Genomic DNA, 19686 nt, shown 5'->3' on the forward strand with positions numbered 1-19686 from the left:
TCCCTGTTGATTGGATGCAGTCAGATTATTCAAGAAAAGAAAGAAAAGCATTGTCTGATGGAATTCGCAAAAAATATTTGTGTTCGTCAAATAAGATAATAAATAATTTCCATAGAAGTTGCTAGTATAAGGTGCTAGTGTGAATTTTAAATATGTACCTGCTGAAGTTACAATTTCTCAAAAGAGGAAAGACTGTCTCTCAAAACATAAGAAATCATGTTCAAATGTGTTGTCTGTTGGAATTTTACCATAAGGGACAGGATAAATATTATATAATGTTAGATACACAGGATCTTCTTCAGAGGAGAGCATAAAGTCAGGGCTGGTATAACTCAATAACTGTACTGTTTTAGTGATAGTTGAGACCAGAAGAAGGCATAATTTAGAAAGTAAACTTGGTAGTAATAGGAAGAACTATCAAGTGTTCTTAGTCTGTTGCCTGCCTCAGTTTTTCCCAGGTAGATGGTCATAATTTAGAAGGGAGAAGTCCTTGATTCCTTATTTTCCATAACGATATGTATTTCAGCAGCCTGTTCTTAAAGAGAAGACTGATGAAAACAATTCAGTCCTCAAGTTTATCCTATGTCAGTTCCTAACAGCTGATTCCCATGTCTAGATTAGTTCAAATTTGTATGGAATATATAATTAGAAATACTAAGATCCTTCCCTTTTCCTGAAACAAGATGGGAGCCGTGAGAAAGGAAGCCACCTTCTCCTCTCTCCTTTTTTTCCCCTCATGTTGTTTCTTCTTTTGCTTGATCTTTAAAGGACTTTTACAGTTGTAGCTGATTTATTTTTTTTCTGTGTCTGTTTTTTAGGCATAAGGTGTGTTAATCTGGGTTATTCAGTGTAAAACAATTGTGGTCAAATCTCTGTCTATTCCACGTAGATGTTAAGATAAAAGATATTTTGAAAGGTAGAAGTGAATAAACCTATAATTACACTAACAAAGGAAGATGGCGAGATACTTTTAGTGAAAATCTGTCAACAGAAAAAAGGATAATTGTAAGATTGTAATTGACCTCTAGACACAACACAATACAGTAATTTTTGTAAATGCCTCCACCTTTGTCTTCCTTTTATTCCGACACAAAAGTTTGTCATAGACATCAATTAGTTCATAGTTTACATCATTGTAGAAAGGAAATAGCCATTAGCTCTGCATCCAGTCTACCCCACAAAAGCATCCTTAAAAATCCTACATGGACTGTACTTACCAAAGAGGTCTCATACAGCTTACTTTTGAAGGGAACACCTGGAGGTTTATGAAAACTTGGGAAACTAGAGATTTATTTGAGAAAAAAAAAAAAAGGAAATGTTTTCTTAAAAACATTCAAATCCTGTCAATATTGAGCCACTGCTGTTCAAATTGAGTAAAGCAACTTTATTTTATAGTAGTAAATGAGTGTATCAGTAGGTCTTAACCTCAGTGTTGCCATACACAAGAGTAGGCATATTCTTTAGAAATCTAGTTTAGCATCCTAAGTGTACGTTAAGATATTTCTGTGCACGACAGCAGAAATGTGAATTAGTCTCAAAGATACCCCTCATCTATTACAAGACAAACCTTTAGCGAGCAGAACAGCTGAGTCTTGCTCCCAGTTCACTGTTTTTGACCTTAATAAACTTTTGGCTGCTTGAAAATGAAAAATCTCCTTTGCTTGCTTCTCAGGAAGCTCAGCAGGTTTGTGGTGGGGCACAGGGGACATGGCCCACATTCTGACCTAGCACAGGACAGCACTGGGTGTGTCTGTGGTGCAAGATAATGGCCAACAGCACCATGCTGTATGCATGCACATATCCTGCAGGGTTAGACCTGTGCTTGTTCTCATCAGTCACCAAGTTTTGCCTTTTGCTTACTTGAAACAGGATTATTTTCTGATACGCTGTCTTCACTTTTGTAACAAAACAATAATATAATAAAAAAGAATAATTTCCTCATGTATTATACTGAAAGAAATTAAATCTCTGTCTACCTGACAGAGCCATCAGATATATCTGATAAAAAATCAGTTCTTACAAACTTACTGTATCTTTGTAGAAGGAGCATTTCTAATATATTAAAGCTAAATACTTTTTAAAAGTTAAATGTTGAGTAAGTTAATGTAAAAAGAGGTTCTGTATTACATGTCAATGGAGTCTGGCCACCAAAAATATGTTGTAGCCCTGGGATAGATGTTTGGCCACACTAAAACTAATTCTGAAAGCCCTGTTGACTTCCATGAACAACTCATTGCTATTTAATACAATTTTAACTTTTGCAAATAATCTAACTAGTTGCCCTTAGCTAATTTATGTACTGTTGTTGTAGGGTATTTCTTCTGCCATGACTTATTTTCACATCTACTATTTTAAAATGATGTATGTTTCATTTCTGATGTCATAACCATGACATGTAACCTACCATCTGTATCACTGCTGAGATGTTTCTTTCCTTTGCAAAGTGTGTTAGCAAATTTGCTGAATATAGTACATGACGATCTGGTATGACATTTTTCTTCATGAGGAGGACAGGAAACTAACTCCTGAGTTATTTTATCTCTTGTCATAAGTGAAGATAAATGTCATAACACTGATCAGCCTTCATGTGTCCTGAATATGCAGTTATTTGCATTTTCCCTTCCCTTTTCTTTGGGACTGAAGTGGCTGAAATGACAGGAGCGGCAAATGAAGGGCTGAGAATGTGTGGGGAGAAAAGAAGACTCAATGCTGAAAGAAGTTAATAACTTTTGCTGTGTTATGTCATCAGAGGAGTAACACTGATGTCTGCTTGTGTAATCCTCAGATACATTTATAAATAAGAGCAATCACTGATTTGAAAATTTGTTCTTTGCTACTTTATATATGTGTGCTCATATCTGTTGTTGTTGGCTTGAGCTCTGTAAGATTTGAAGGTTTTTACAGTTCTTGGTACTACTAAGGAAGAAATGCTGTGGTGCAGAATTTGGGGTGTTTTACTTACTTACTTATTTATCCTTGAACAATCCTTGATGCTCAGTCAGTGTTCAGTCTCCTTTTTTAGCAGCCTCAATCAAAATACCAGCACATGGTTCTCTGATGGCATCTCTGTGCCAAGGGAGATTAAGGGATATAACAAGCTTTTGAGGAGGTTTCAGCATCACCAACCAGCCTGAACTAATACTGCAACATTTCTGTGTATGTGCTGAAAGTCCATTTTTGAGATAGTGTGTAACACTCCTACCAGGTGACTTCCAGCAAGGCTCACAAATTTTACTCTTAACTAAATTTTAAACTATGACTTAAAAAAGAGTGGCTTTCCTGTAGGCTGACCACCTGCATTGCCTTAGACCTCCCTTTTTCCGCCCATCTCCCATGTTTAACTAAAGCCAGACTTCTAGTTTGTTTTTGCTTTACATTTTTTATCATCAAATAAATAGGTATTTTGCTTTACTGTTCATTGTTGTTTGATAAAAAACCCATTCAGGTCTGTTAATAGTAAGCCTACAATGGACTCAAACCAAAGTGATAGAGTAGTTACATGGAGGCGCAGGTAGTTTTGTTATAGATTCCATAAAAGTCTTCCCAATTCTTTTTCACATTTCATTAGCCTTAAAGGGACTGTGCCTCTGAACTCCTGGGGTATTAAGCAGATCTGGGCATTCATTGTCAGTCATGGAATTATGAGAACTTGAAGAGATAAATGTAATCTACACATGGTGTGTGTTTATCTGTATTCTTGACATTACAGTTAATCAGGAGGGCATGGCTGTTACTGATGGCCAAGTATCACATTCAGGAAATTAAATTCTGATCTGGAAGAAGTGAGATGAGAAAAAGCTTAACAGAGAATCACATAATGATACTGAATTTTCCTCCACATCTGGAGGTCGCTGGGAACTAATGGACCAAATCTGGAGTTACTATGTGTCTTTTAAGGTGACCAGGCTACCTTGTCACAGACCAGTTGTTGCATGGTTTTTAGGTTGTAAGGAGGCTAAGGTAAATGTTTAGAGGAGTATGCAAACTGTCTTTTGTATTACTCTTTTCTGGTTGAAATGAATTTTTTTTTTCTCTTGTGCAGGCTTAGGAATATTTTCCACTGCAGCTTGTAGAGGCCAGCATGTACAAGTGCATTTTTTCTGAATGGTTGGCCTGATGAGGGTGAGGAAGGATATGCAAAGCAAGACTGTCTTGCCCAGGTTCCCCAAATCCAAGAGCTGTACGATCAGGAAATGCATTATAGCATCCATTGTTGCTTCAGTAGGGAAAGCGTGCTTTATATATGCAAATACTGCTCAGAAGTTTAACTTAATAATTATCAGCTGGAGCCTCTATTGATGAGCAGCTGAGGCTAATCATCAGCAGCAGAATTGGAATTAACTGCTACTAGGCTTGCATTGAGCATGCTTGTCTCTAGCTTGTGGTTACTGTGGCAATTGTAGAAACATAGATACAGATATTTTCTAAGCTTATATGTTCTTATTTCTTGTACTTTCTGTCCTTCTAAAAAACACTGTGAAATGATGTATTTTAGGCTTTTCCCCTTCCTATCTCTTCCACATTTATTACTGCGCAGGATCCAACATAGAATAGCTCCAGTCTTTTACATCCCACTGCCATGAATGATAGTCACAGTACTGTGTACAGCTGCAGTGACACATTTGGGCACATGCTTTACCTCGGAGAGCTGTAATGCCTGCCTGCTGCTGATTATACATTCTGCTATATCAGGGCCAGTTGTAACCTTAACACAAAGCTCACACCTGAATAGAGTGGAATACCAGGGTGTAAGATATCCACATGGTTAATGATAAAAGAGATGCTGTTCTCCATAGGAAATTTTCAGATTAACAAATCCCATTGTTTTCCCTCCCACTCCTACTGTACACCAGGGAAATTCAGCTGGCTACAAATACTTACCCTGCAGATATCATTCATATGCCTTTTCCTAAGTGTGCTTTATTATTCACATCACACTCCTACAGGCCCTCCACAGCTTCCCTTCTAATTATTCCCTGCTTGCCCGTTCCTATGAATAACCAGTGGCATTCACCCACATTCTGCCATTTAAGGCATTTAGTAGTCTGTCCTACTAGGAATTGGATTTCTCATTTTCCAGGAGGTGCCACAATTTATTTAAATTCATCCAGATTGAAACTCTAAAGATTTATAATTGAGTTGCAGAAGGTTTCAGCTTCAGGGCACAGGCACCCACCAGGCAGTGGTTTGTCCCTAGCCCTGTAGTGGAGGTGGCAGAGGGAAATGCTTCAGGCCAGAGGCAGTTGGGCTGGCTCAGACCAGCTTAAGCTGAGTAGGATGTGCTGCACTGCAGGAGGTGAGAAGCACTGTGTGACCCTCTCGATCAGCTTAAGCTATGGGAATGGTAACCTCTAACAGAACAGGGATTTATGTCTGTAACTGACCTAAAAGGGCTCATTTATTTGTACCCCACGTGTACGCTGTTAATTGTAATGAGGTTGTATGACAAAAAGTCACTGCTAAGGGATAGCCAGTCATTGCCTCTGTAGAGAAGTGTGTTTGCCAAAAATGCTATAGGCAACATCTCACAGCCTGGTAGTGTGGTCAGAGGACAGAAGGGGCGTTGACCCTCTCCTCCTGGCACAGGATGCTCTGTAGTGTACTTACTGAGTCTTGTAGGAGATTTCCCTGCATTAAGCCTTCAGGGTCTACACATGTGAGTCTCTCTGGCTGTCACATTGGCAGTCTTGACCTGCCTGCAAAGCTTTTGAAAAGAAAGAGAATACCCCTTTACCTTTGGGGAGATGGAGCTTCCTTTTTTGCTCTTTCTCCCCTGCTTCCCAACTGCTAAAGAAGTGGTTTGCCAAAAAAACAACATCTTTACAGGAATGGGGTTTGGAGAAAATAACAATTTGTCAAGAGCACAGATGGCTTATTTAGAATCTAATAGGTATTAAGACATTATTTTCCCCAGGCTTTACTCCTGATATTGATAATGTGTTATCTTTGCCAAGTTTCCCTCTTGATAACATGTTATCTTCGTCAAGCCAAATTCCTGATAAAATCTTATTTTCCCTCAGTGCTCACTCTGATAAGATATTATTTTCTTACATCTCTGCTGCCAGTGGAAAGGAGGGAAATGTTATTTTTAGTCCTTTTCTTGAAGAGGCATATATATTGCCAAAGCAATGCAAAACAGGGAAAGAAAGAATGAGAAGAATGAACCAAAAAAGGTATTGTATTCTAGACAAGGAAATGAGCAAATATTTTAAGGCTTACAAGGCCTTTGTTTTGAATATGCTAATAAGCCAACATTCATAACTAGCTAATGATCTAATATTTCTTTTCAAAAAACAAATTGTTTTTGAAAAGTCACATCTATTTCCAAGAAGGATGTTTATGTTTAGATTTTCTTTCCCTGTTTCTTCCTGCATTCTGTTGCTTCATGCTTTTTCTTTCCCTGGTGTCTTTTACTGTTTACCCTATTAGAGAATCCCTATCAGAATCAAATTTGCTCAGTCAGCACATAAACAGCTCTCTGCAGTTCTCTGCCATCATTGATGCTACAACTGCAAACCCTTTCTGAAGCAGAACCCCTTCCTCATTTTCTTCATTTAGTTTATTTGAGAGACTGGAGGTTGTGTCATGAACAAGGCAGGGGACAACTTTGTAATTTATGAAGTCAATTTTGCCCTGAGGAATTGTTTCTGCCACCAAGTTCTTTACATGGTGTTCATAAGACAAAGATATTGCAAGTGGCTGCTAAGTACAGTAATTTCACGAATACAAGCCGCAGGAAGAAGACTAAAATTTTGGTGGAAACCCGGAAATGCGGCCAATATTCCGGTGCGGCTAATCTATGGACAAAAATGTGATATCTGCCCTTACCTAGTATCATGCTGGTCCAGTCCCGAGCCAAAACAGTCTGAAATCCATGGTTTCCCGTTGTTCCGACGATGAACCAATCAGAGAACAGCTTATTGCCTGCCTGTGGATGGCGGCGTTACTGAGGGGCGGGGGTTGTTATCGGGGTGAGTTACCTCGGCAGTTCGATAAAAGTGTGTGATATTTCTCTGTACTTTTTAAAGTGTTTTCAGTCTTGTGCGGCTACGGGGCTGGCTGGGCTCGCAGGGAGAGGGCTGGGGGAGCCTCTCTCCCCTCAGGGAGAGGGGTACAACGGCCGCTCCCCCCGTGGGCTGCGAGGGCTAAAACGGCCGCTCCCCCCACGGGCTGCGAGGGCTAAAACGGCCGCTCCCCCCACGGGCTGCGAGGGCTAAAACGGCCGCTCCCCCCGCCCGGCTGCGAGGGCTAAAACGGCCGCTTCCCCCCACGGGCTGCGAGGGCTAAAACGGCCGCTCCCCCCGCCCGGCTGCGAGGGCTAAAACGGCCGCTTCCCCCCACGGGCTGCGAGGGCTAAAACGGCCGCTCCCCCCGCCCGGCTGCGAGGGCTAAAACGGCCGCTTCCCCCCGCCCGGCTGCGAGGGCTAAAACGGCCGCTCCCCCCGCCCGGCTGCGAGGGCTAAAACGGCCGCTCCCCCCGCCCGGCTGCGAGGGCTAAAACGGCCGCTCCCCCCGCCCGGCTGCGAGGGCTAAAACGGCCGCTTCCCCCGTGGGCTGCGAGGGCTAAAACGGCCGCTCCCCCCACGGGCTGCGAGGGCTAAAACGGCCGCTCCCCCCGCCCGGCTGCGAGGGCTAAAACGGCCGCTCCCCCCGCCCGGCTGCGAGGGCTAAAACGGCCGCTCCCCCCGCCCGGCTGCGAGGGCTAAAACGGCCGCTTCCCCCCACGGGCTGCGAGGGCTAAAACGGCCGCTCCCCCCGCCCGGCTGCGAGGGCTAAAACGGCCGCTCCCCCCACGGGCTGCGAGGGCTAAAACGGCCGCTCCCCCCGCCCGGCTGCGAGGGCTAAAACGGCCGCTTCCCCCCACGGGCTGCGAGGGCTAAAACGGCCGCTCCCCCGGCCCGGCTGCGAGGGCTAAAACGGCCGCTTCCCCCCACGGGCTGCGAGGGCTAAAACGGCCGCTTCCCCCGCCCGGCTGCGAGGGCTAAAACGGCCGCTCCCCCCGCCCGGCTGCGAGGGCTAAAACGGCCGCTCCCCCCGCCCGGCTGCGAGGGCTAAAACGGCCGCTCCCCCCGCCCGGCTGCGAGGGCTAAAACGGCCGCTCCCCCCGCCCGGCTGTGAGGGCTAAAACGGCCGCTTCCCCCCACGGGCTGCGAGGGCTACAACGGCCGCTCCTGTGCCAGCACAGAGATGTGGCTCCGCTCGGAGCTCAGCTGCCTGCCCGCACGGCTGAGCAGCTGTTTAAAGGCAACGCGGATCCATTGGGAATGCTCGCAAAATGACCACACTATTGTTCCTGTCTTTTTCGGCTTGTAAATAAAGGGTGTGTCTTTTTTCACTTGGAAACAATGTTTCCGAGGTCGGCAGTAAGCCAGTAAGCCCCGGCGATCCCGCGATTGTGTTACTAAATGACGACTTTGTGAAAGTTCGCTGCGAACTAAAGTGCGGCTAATATTCCGGGTGCGGCTTATCTATTAACAAAGGCAACAATGTTGCCAACACACCAGCAGTGCGGCTTATATTCCGTGCGGCTTGTATTCGTGAATTTACTGTACTTTTTCCCACATTTCCTGGATTTCCCACTTGCAGACTCCCGCATCACGGAAGTGTTAAGCTTATACCTGTTGCATATGTAGCTGTCCTCTGAAAAAAGTGTAGTGCAAAAAAGGTGATTATTTGTTGAAAAACAGTATCAAACTCATCTCAGCTGGGCATCTGAAAATTCTATTTTCTGTGAGTGTTAAGGACTCCAAAACTTCTTGCTTGATTTTAAAAGTGGGACTGATAGTACCACTTTTCCTTTAAATAACTTAGCATAGGGATCAGTGATATATTTTTCAATCTTAAAATACATAGTAATGGACATCTTAGGCCAGTGAGGGAATAAATAAGTCTCTTTTTTGTAACAGGGGTATGTATGTGTGGTCCCAAACAGAATGATGAGCTGAAACAATCTGCTAAATAGCTGTGATCACCATCCATCCTATGCACACAGTGGTGCTGATATTCTTTGGAAATAAATTGGTGATCATGTAGTTAATGATCTTGTCAGCAGACACAAGGGAATGACAGAATGACAAAAGATTGAACAGGAGACCATCATTCCACGTTTCCGAACTTTTAAGTGTTTGACTTCAGTGGATGCTTGACCCTAGCTGGACACCAAGTGTCCACCAAAGCTGATCTATCATTTTCCCTCCTCAGCTGCACAGGGGAGAGAAAATATAATGAAGAGCACACAGGTCAGGACAAGAACAGAAAGAGGTCACTCACCAATTACTGTCACAGGCAAAACAGACTCAACTCAGGAAAACTAATTCTATTTATTACCAATCAAATTACGGTAGGGTAATGAGAAACAAAACTCAATCTAAAAAACCCACTTTATTTACCACCTTCTTCCCAAATTAAATTTACTCCTGATTTTCTCTCCGTTCTTCCTTGTAACAAAAACAGGGAATAAGGGTTGTGGTCAGTTATTCACATGTGGTCTCCTTGCTCTTGACACTCTTCCCCTGCTTCAGTGTGGAGTCCTCCACAAGCTTCTTCCAAGAAAGTTCTTCCCATGGGCTGCAGTTCTTAAATTGCTGCAGCATGGGTCCCTCCCATGGGTTGCAGTGCTTCTGGAGCACACTGCTCCAGGGTGACACTCCTACAAGGGGGTCACAAATCCCACCAGAAAGTTTGCTCTAGTGTGGGCTTCCCCACAGGGTTCCAGCCTCCCTTGGGCATCCACTTGCTCTGGCATATGCTCTTCCACATGGACCTGTGGACCTATGTGGGCTACAGGGTCACAGCCACTTCACCATGGTCCTCCTGTAGCTGCCGGGAAATCTTAGCTCTGGCACCTCCCTTCTTCACTGACCTCGATACCTGCAAAGTTATTCCACTCCTGTATTCTCACTTCTTTCCTCTCTGGCTACAATTGCTTCTGTAGGAACTTCTTACCCTGTCTTTGTGGTCGCCCCATAGGCAATCACTGTTTCTGATGGTTCAGCCTTTGCCAGCAGCAGGTCCATCTTGGAGCCATCTGGCATTGGCTCTCTAGGACGTAGGGAAAGCTTCCAGGAGCTTCACACCAAGGCCACCCCTGGAGCCCCTCTGCTGTCAAAACCTGGCCAAGCAAACTCAATGCACTTTGCAAGTCAGGTGTTCTGTGGGTGTTCTGTGGGTGAAGGGTTTTTGTGTATGATATGTTTAATTTCTGAATCTACTGATTTTAGAAGCTATTTTGTAGAGGGGTATTGAAAGGAAAGGAAAGGGAAAGGAAAGGGAAATCATCTTCCTGTATGTGAACAGCAGGCAATAACATGATTCTTCAAGTAAGGCTGACCTGCAGTGAAATTGAATGGTTCAGGTTTGGGTTCAATAAACCATGTTAATGTGTTCGTAAGTACCCTTAACAGCAGTGGAATTGAATGCAAGTTTAGAACTTAAAGAACACACTGAAATTCCTAAGTGCGATTAGTATTGGCTAAGTCAAAGCCCCATGGTTGATTGGCATCTCCAGTGCAAACAGTCTCTCCTAACTAAATAACGTGTTGTCCATGCCAAATCCTGAGAAGGACTTAATAATAATGGGAGAAGTTCTTCTGTCAGAGCCAAGGAAACTTGTTTGTACTGTACAAAAAGCCTTGGTTGTTATTTCTTGTGCTGTGTCTGTCAAGTGGACATCAGCCTTCAGTACACTTACTGTGACTTCTTTCAGTGTTACAACTTTCTACCTCTGACACATGAAAAGCATAAGCTTTTAATTGTCTCATATCCTGTTAGGATGAAGAAATTCTGTGCTCACAGACCTGAAATAAATTGCTTGGACTATGTTTCACTGTTAAAATGGTTGTTCGGGCAAGGTTTTCTACTTCCAGCTGAGATCAGATTGCAGCGTTTCACAAAAAGTTGTTGGAGAAAAAAAGTTGGTAAGAGTGAGAATAGACACTTTGGGATGCCTTAGCACCTACTCATGTAGGCACATATCTGAAGTACCAAAATGTCAGCAGAAAGGACTTCTTTCATAGCTGCCCAGATAGCCAAGACCTACCAGAACAGCCAGCTGAGCGGAAGTGCGTGGAGTACTAAGGTGTTGGGTGATTAAAGCTGAGCTAGAGCTCCAGAACGGAAGGGACAGTTTATCTGCTTACACAGGCTTTTATGTTTCTGCAGTGCTGACTGCAATCTGTATTTTTATTTTCCCTTAAGGTCCATGGAGTTCTCCACAATGGTCTTTTAGGTGGGAAAACATAATTGCAATGAACTTGAAATTATTCTGTGGTCTTATCAGGGGGAGAGTAATGAGCGTGGTTGCCTGCTATCCCATTTCTTTCTGCAAAATACTGGCTTTTGGTTAAAATTCTTATACTGCTAGTCTTCAGAGTGGGCACAGATAATGTGAATTTTCAAATAACAAATGTGAAATGGAGGAGTATCTTGCATCTCTAGTCAGGCTGAAACACCATCTCTGGGCAGCATAACTTCCTCTTATCTAAGAAACAGCCTAGAGTTCACTGTCGTTAGTACATGTTAAAGGCATTGCATGCTATTAGACAGGGGATGAATAATCACTGAAACACATAGAAACCTGTAGACCTTGTAATGATGCCAAAACACAAGTAGTTTGTGCTTTCTAGCAAAAGAAATGTAAAAAGTTTTTAAAAACTCTCCCAAAACATGGTCCATATTTTTATGGGCCTCAGTTTCTAACACAACTGTAAGCATTTTACTTTAGATCAAGGTTGTATGAAAATCTTGGGATATCTGCTTCTGTGCTTTTCTTCTCTGAATCAGAGACAATTTTGCTTTCCTGTTCCCTGCTTCTTTCTCCCTTACCCAGTTAACCCTTGGATAAATGTTCTTTTTTCTGTGTGGTTCTTTCCCTGGTGACTTTCCAACATCACTGGGTCCTTTTCAGGACTATCATCTCTCCCAGGTCTGGTAACTACAAAACAAGGAACTTAGCTTTAACACCTATCCTTCAAGTTCTGTATGTAAGAAAAAAATGTGACTGGGTCAGACCTTCTCTTTTCAAATGAATTATGCTGGATTGCTTTCTGGTGGCTTTATTTTGTCCAGTATCCTAAGCACTTTGCTTAAGTAAGTATTAATGAAATCTGTTGCCTTAAATCCAGGTGATTTCATATGTGCAGAAGCATTTATTAATCCTTAGAATTCATAACTTACATATTGTATAATTTTCTGAATTGCTGAACCTGATGTGATGATAAGTCATTGACTGCTGTCAACCATGGAATAATTATTCAACTTTGTGTTTTGTTTTGTGGACAGTGGAATTTTGCAGGTCTTTGTAGGTACAGTTGCAATAGCACAAGTCTGAACTAAAAGGCTTGACCGAGGAAAAAAAATTAAATCTGAAACTGCCAAAGTTCAAAAATAGAGCAATAACCCCAAATGAAAAATAAAAAATAATAGCTTTATTATTATTTATTACACCATTCAAAAGTGTACTACTTGCTTCAGAGCACAGTAATGTTCTTTGTAGTGTTCCCTGGGAGATCTTCAGTCCCAAAGTCACACAGACCTCGTTATGTGTTATGTTATTTTATTTTGATTTAGATTAGATAAAAAGTGCCTAGACACCAGCTCAGAGCACTCTGCCAGTTACTATAAACTATAAAATTCAAGTGCAGTGCAATCAGTTGAACTCTTCTACCAAGCCGCACACACAATCAAACATTAGTGGTCCCTAACATTAATCCACTTACTTCTTCTGCAGAGGTGAGATGAAACACACAGAACTAGATCAAATAGTATCTTGGCACCAGCCTTGCCAGCCTCAGATGTGCAAAAATTATGAGTTACGCAGTCTTTGAACTTACGAAAAATAATACTTTATTTCTGAGTATACTATGGTTTTATGCTTTTATTTCACATGGGTTCTGGATTTGTCACATTATCATTTGCAGCAGAGAGCTGGGATGTGCAAATATACCAAGTACTTGATGATACACTGAGAATAGTGAGCAGTATTAGTAACAAAACATGACTTGTCCAGCTGTATAAACCCTGAAGAGGTCATTCCAGATCCGTTAGTAACTTGTAAAAAAAAAAAATATAGATAATTTCTGTAGTAGATTAGTGCATTTCAACTAGTTGTACATTTCAGATGAAGAGGCTAGCTAGCTGTTTAATTCCTGAGAGGATTTCCTTACTCCTTTTACATACCATCGGAAATATTTACTACTGAGAGAACAGTAGTGAAGTTACTGGCATTTAAATCCCTGCTGCAGCTTCAGTCTGAGGTAGTGAGGTGATACTTTCTTTCAGTCCCTTTCTCAGACTATGCTGTTTCTTCTAAATACTGTGTAGAAACAGTTGAAGTTTTCTGATCAACATACCTACAATTGTTCAGATACACAAAATGCTACTCTTTTCTAAAAGATAAAAAGAACTTTTAAAGTTTGATTTTGGCAAAACAGCATTTATGATCTATTGATTTGTGTCCATAGAATAGGAGAAGAGAGGTTTAATTTTTTTTTTCTGTATTTTGAAATTTTGATGAAAGTTGTTCTGAGATTTACTTCCATATCTTGCTACCTTTCCTGATAATTATTTTAAGGTAGCAGAATTCAGTGACAAAGACAGGAAGTGATGAGTTAACATTTGTGTCGGCTGGATATTCACCAAGTGAGGAGTTAAGATAGATTTGCAGTGTAATTGTATACCTAATGATAACACAAGTTGGTTGTTCTGTGGTTGAGCAAAGCTGCTGTTTTTCTTGTTATCTGAGAGTGTCTACACAATACACTCTTGTTGTCCAGTAATAGGGATGCAATGGAATCACAGCTAAATGAGTCTAATTTTCTCAGCTTGAGTATCAGTAGCTGAGAAATAACACGACTTTAGTTCCAGGCCCTCCAAGCTTGGTGGAGAAAGATAACTTAGTATTCTATTGCATGTCTAATTGTAGCGTGGCTCTTTCCTTTAGCTGACATTTCCCTATTGCTCCACCCATTATTTTCAGGCTTTTCAAATATCTCATTTAATTTTTAATAGCTTTTTGCTGGAGCATTCAAATTTCAAGATGTCAGTGACCAAACTCCAGAATTTGTCTTGAGACATTTTTCAGTCTCAGATTTATCCATAACCTTTGCTAATGGTTAAAATAATAAATTACAAATTTTTTTTAGGAAATAGCCTGCAAGAAAATGCAAGATATTCTATCTAAATGATGATTAAAAATCAAGATATACGTAACAGGAAGTATAGATACCTATATAACTCAACAGTGTAAATTAGAATTGAGGGTTTAATTTCCATACCTGGATTTTTCATGAAGTCAGTTTAGAGGACTGCTCATCATTCTTGCAAATGTGAAACAATGAAAAAGAACAAGCAATGAACAGGTCTTTATAGTGGGAAGATAGTTTTGAGTCAGTAGGTGAAAAATGTACTGCTACTCTTAGGGACAACTTCTAAACAACTGAATGATTTCCATTTTGTAAACCACTCCAGCTGGTACTTGTTTGATAAAATCAATGGTGCTCTCTGCACTGGAGAAATCATTAAATAGCAAACATGTCCCTGTACTTGGCACTGATGAGGTTACACCTTGAATCCTGTATTCTGTTCTGGTCATTGACATGCTGGAACATATCCAGAGAATGACTGTGAAGTTGGGGAAGGAATTGGGGCACAAGTCCCTGGAGGAGCAACTGAGGGAGCTGGGGGGGGTTTACCCTGGAGAAACAGAGGCTCAGGGCAGACCTCATTGCTCTCTAAAACTGCGTGAAAGAAGAGAGTAGCCAGATGAGAGCTGTCCTTGTTACAAGGCAACAAGTGACAGGATGAGATGAAATGACTTCAAGTTGTGCCACAAGAGATTTTGTTGAATATTAGGAAAAATGACAACAACAAAGGTGGTCAGGCATTGGAATAGGCTGTTCAGGCCAATGGTAAAATCACAATCCCTGGAAGTGATCAAAAAACACGGATGTGGATATGGACATGGTTTAATGGTGAGCATGTTGGTGCTGGATTAACAGCTGGAGTCAGTGACCTTAGAGGTTTTTTACAACATTATAATTCTATAATTCTGTGATTTAATACATGCAAGTAGAAAGCTATATCCAAGAAATACTTTAGTATAAGATACTCACATATCATCACTGCAAAGGAATTTCTTGCTAATTATGACACTGTGAATAACTGTCACTCTCTTTTGCTTTGCTTCAATTTGATTTTGATTGAACGTTTTTGAGCAGTTTTAATTGAAGGTGTTGAATTGAACCTTTTTACTTTTTTTCAAATTTCCACTGAATCTTTTTAAGCCAAAATACTTTCCAGAATTTGGCCTTCATGTGCATTGAACATTTCTATCCTGAACCTCTTATTTCTCAGCAAGCTCGTAATACTGTGTTGCTGAATAAAACCCATCTGTTCCACACATGTGAATCAGGTGGGGCTACTGTTTGGCACAAAATGGTTGCCAAAATGCTGTCATTTGACTGTGGAGGAAGTGGGAATAGGAAAATTATTTCATCTTGCATACATTTCTAAAATATATTTAACTGTATATTAATTGTCTTTGAATTAAATCCTCGTGTTCTTGACTGTCTTCCCAGACTAGACCCTGGCAGGCAGCCCTATGAGAACAAAGAAACACATGGTTATCTTTTGGTATGGTTAGAAAATTAGTAGGACTTGTAGCTCATAGAATTCAACATTTGTCCAAGTTTACCATGCGCCTAAGCTTGGCCTGGAAGCGCCAAGGCCGCATGAACCATGGCTGTACTTGAAACGTATCTCTGCCTCACAACAGCAGCACTGGGGGGAGGTGCAGGTTCTGGTGAGTTCTGACAGAAGTGCTCTGTCTCCTTGTGCAGATGGGAAGCCAGTGTCACTGTCCCCGCTGGAGTCACAGCCGCACAGCCCTCGGTACACAGCGTCGAGCCAGCGGGAGCGCGAGAGCCTGGAGGTGCGCGTGCGGGAGGTGGAGGAGGAGAACCGCGTGCTGCGCAAGCAGCTCAGCCTGGCGCAGGGCCGGGCGCCCACGCACCGCCACGGAAACCACTCCAGAACGTACTCCATGGAAGAGGGCACGGGCGACAGCGAGAGCCTCCGCGCTGGCATCGTGGCGGGGAACAGCTCCGAGTGCGGCCAGCAGCCGGCGGTGGAAAAGTGTGAGGTAAATGCACCAAAGAACCTGCCAGAAACAGAGCTTGGTACATGTGATCCCTCAGGGACATTGCGCATCCCTGTCTCCTTCCTCTGAAACCTTTTCCTCCAAAACCAGCCTCTTAAAGGTCTGCTGCGTGCAACCTTTCATATAATTCTTTATTATTCTTTTTGAAAAAAACCTTTAACACAGTTGTTATAAATTACTCACCAAAATTGGGTAGGTCAATCAATAAGGCAATTTATTAGTTCGTTGATAAGAACAGGCAAGCAGCGCTGGGAACGTGGGGAGTCTGCACTGCGCCAACACGTCCGTCCTACCCCTGGTCACTGCCCCTTTTCTAAGCAGTCTCTGGTGGGCTGTGGCGTGCCCACTGTGCTGGGGTACACACCCAAGCAAGCCCAAACATGTTGGCTAGCACTCAAGCAGCAGTGGCCACAAGCCCCCACTGGGTCTGGACAAGGCTTGGCCATGTTGTCAGGTTACCCTCCTAACAAGCAGGTAACAGCAGTGACAAGCCTGCTCATGTCCAGACAAACCCATATACATTATACATATCCAATATATATATTTCCTTATACATTAAAGTGGATACAATTCTTAATTAAAAATACACAAAAACAAAAGCCCAACAATTTAAAGCAAAGTGATTTAAACAAATATAATGAAATCATTAGATTTTCCTGTGTCTCATGTCCACACTTTACTTTGGAATCACTATTCTTGTTTATATTGATCTCATGATGTATTTTCATAATGACAAAAATCACTATGTAACGTCTCGCACAAGTTAATCATCAAAATATGTTCTGAGTTATTATTTCATCACAGCTTTTTGTCTCCTTCATTCTTGTGTCCCCAAACCTGATGTAAAAATCAAAACCTTGTTTCTAGCTGACTTCACTACAGCTCTTCTGATAAATACCTTTAGCAAATTGTCCCCATGTATTTTAAATAATAATGACTCCAGAGTGCTTAGAAAAGCGTTATTTCTTTGTTTCTGTGCCTGTATCAGAATAGTTCAGGGTTTATGATTAATTAAATCATGGCTCATGGAGCCAGCCTGTGCTTTTGACTCACTTTCAGGCGTGTATGTGGATGTTATTGTGGGAGCAGGTGCTTCGTGTGAGCCATGCACAAGCAGCGTGCTTGGCTGCAGGAAATAGGTGATCTGCTTCTGAGACAGTTTTGGTGTGCTTGGTTTGGTTTTCCCCTTTTTATGTCAGTACTTCTGTGGATGTCATCCTGTCAGATGTCTGAATGATGACAGGTCCAAATATGGATATCCAAAACAGAAAGTCTCACTTAAAGGCCTTGTGCCAATCCCGGTGATAAAGTTATCAAAAATAACTTCCTCCATTTATTTCTACAACGAGGGTAACACCATATCACCTTTTATCTTACTTGCTGCCACTTGCAAGATAAAAGTTTAAAGAAAATTAGTGCGAGAGGAAAAGGAAATCCTAATTGTCTCTTCAGACAAATTCTATTCAATGGGAAAATATCAAATACAGTTCAAAAATGAATTGCTGCTTTGCAGTTGAATATCTGTGTCCATCAGTATAGAAAAAATGAAGCAACATTATTGTAAGGAGAAGGAAAAGTAGGTTTTTGTTTTTCATTTTCCCGCCTCCACATAATGAGGGAAATTTTCCTCACTGATTTTCCTCAGTGTGAGATTTTTGGCATTTCTTTTAATCAGGCCATCAATCAGCAAGCCTCACTTTTTCATTATTATTATGTCAAGGAGTGATGAGCCAAGTCTTGGTTCTTGGTTGTTCAATGTACCAACTGATCTAGGACACAAAAATAGTAGCTTAAAGTAGGGATAGTTTAAGTGGTCTTACAGTTTATGTGTTTTGCCAGTGAGTTTACTTGTTCAGTGGGGCTTAGCACTCTGCTGGAGGCAATGCTTATATAAAATACGAAATCTCACATGATTCGCCATTCCCCTATCTCACCGCACAGTATTTTGATCTCACAATAACTTCTTACTCTTCCCTTAAGGAATTCACTCAGTAACTCTGTTTCAGCAATGAAGTTAAAATTAAACTTCCCTATTATCAGATTTGCCAAGGGTCTCATCATTTATCCTGTTAGTGTAGATTCTTGTCCAGTATTCGTGTGAGGGGCATCTTGATACTTTTCATTCTTTGTGTTTGGTCTGTGTTTCAGATGTGTAAACAAATTTTTTTTAGCTTTTGACCCTGGAATATATCACAGCAAGAGTTGACAAATTGGATAGTGAGAAACAAGGATTCTTAGGAAGAAGACTTGCTCTGGAGGAGACTAAGAGCTCTAGGAATATGTTGTTCATTTCATTGAGTCTGTTCTTAGAGACTTGCTGGTGATAACATTTCACAGTCTAATTTGGGATGGTCTTTAATGGTGATTAAAATGTTTGAAAATGCAGTTACAATGAATGAACATTAAATCTCTGATAAAGCATCATCTATGTGATATTAATTGTGATCTATATCAAATAGCTGTGGGTTTGTTGCATTCCAGCCACAGCTTCCTACTCTGTTGCATCACAGGAGAGCTCTTCTGATACTGTAAAATGGACCAGCATTATAGTGCAAGAAAAAAATCAAACACCCAGACAAAGGCCTTCTCCCTGGTGCAAGCAGATGCCTGTCACGCCCAGTAGTAGACTGGGAAGTAGTAGTAGACAAACCTTGGAAATATGAGTAAACATAGTCCTTACACACATTTCAGCACTAACAACAGGCTTCAGGAGGAGATCATAATGCCAATGAAATCTAACAAAACTGTATGCCTCTCCCTTTCAGTGTTATCCCAGTATCTTTCCAGCTTTTGCCTCACTAAACTTAGCATTTACTTGAATTGTGTACATTTATAAATATTTTTGAAAATGATAATATATTAGGAAATTGATAATTAGCAGCATAACATCTAATGGCTTAACAAGATACTTAACATTTGAAGCATTTTTAGAGGCGTTATTTGTATTGTTCCTGTTCTCAATAGTGCTGTTAAATAGGGTGAGTGTGTAGTGCTCCACAGCCATCATGAACAGATCCTCACCAACATCAGCAGTGTAACACATGTAAAGCAGATGTTATCTGCCAATGGGGAAAAAAAAAACCCTGGAAACAAACACAAGCATTTTGTTACATACTTGTAATATCTCGTAATCACATTCAACAATTATTTATAAAGGATTAAATATGTACAGTGGAAAGCCTACTGGAAATTTACTGAGGTATGAAATGTCTTACGAAAGATTATTTTTAACTATAAGGGCTAATACAGGTTTTTAAAACCCATTATTTCATTGTTCCAAAAAGTTCCAAAAGTTCATCATTCCAAGGAGGAAAAAAATTACTATGTTTGCTCATCTAAATACTGTGTACTCCTCATCGGTATGGATCTTGAGCCCAGTTCTTTGTGTGGTTTTGGATATTTTCTTCATATTAATGTTATCCCAGAACGTGATTTACTGCATTTAGAAACAGGTTTTTTCCTGGTCTGTAGTGGCTGAAGTAAGAGTTTCTGAATTATGTTAGCATGTACCTTGGTATGGCTGAAACTCC

General features: G+C 41.5%; 1 protein-coding gene across 1 annotated transcript in view; it reads left to right on the forward strand.

Moving 5' to 3' along the window:
* The window catches only part of LARGE1 (LARGE xylosyl- and glucuronyltransferase 1), a 277613-nt gene that overhangs the window by 113911 nt on the left and 144016 nt on the right, over positions 1-19686 (forward strand). The window contains exon 3 of the mRNA XM_033058741.2: positions 15837-16138. Coding sequence (XP_032914632.1) covers positions 15837-16138 — 302 coding nt within the window. The remainder of the gene's footprint in view (positions 1-15836; positions 16139-19686) is intronic.

The sequence above is a fragment of the Catharus ustulatus genome, chromosome 4 (genome assembly GCF_009819885.2).
Source record: "Catharus ustulatus isolate bCatUst1 chromosome 4, bCatUst1.pri.v2, whole genome shotgun sequence".
Classification (NCBI taxonomy): Eukaryota; Metazoa; Chordata; class Aves; order Passeriformes; family Turdidae; genus Catharus; species Catharus ustulatus.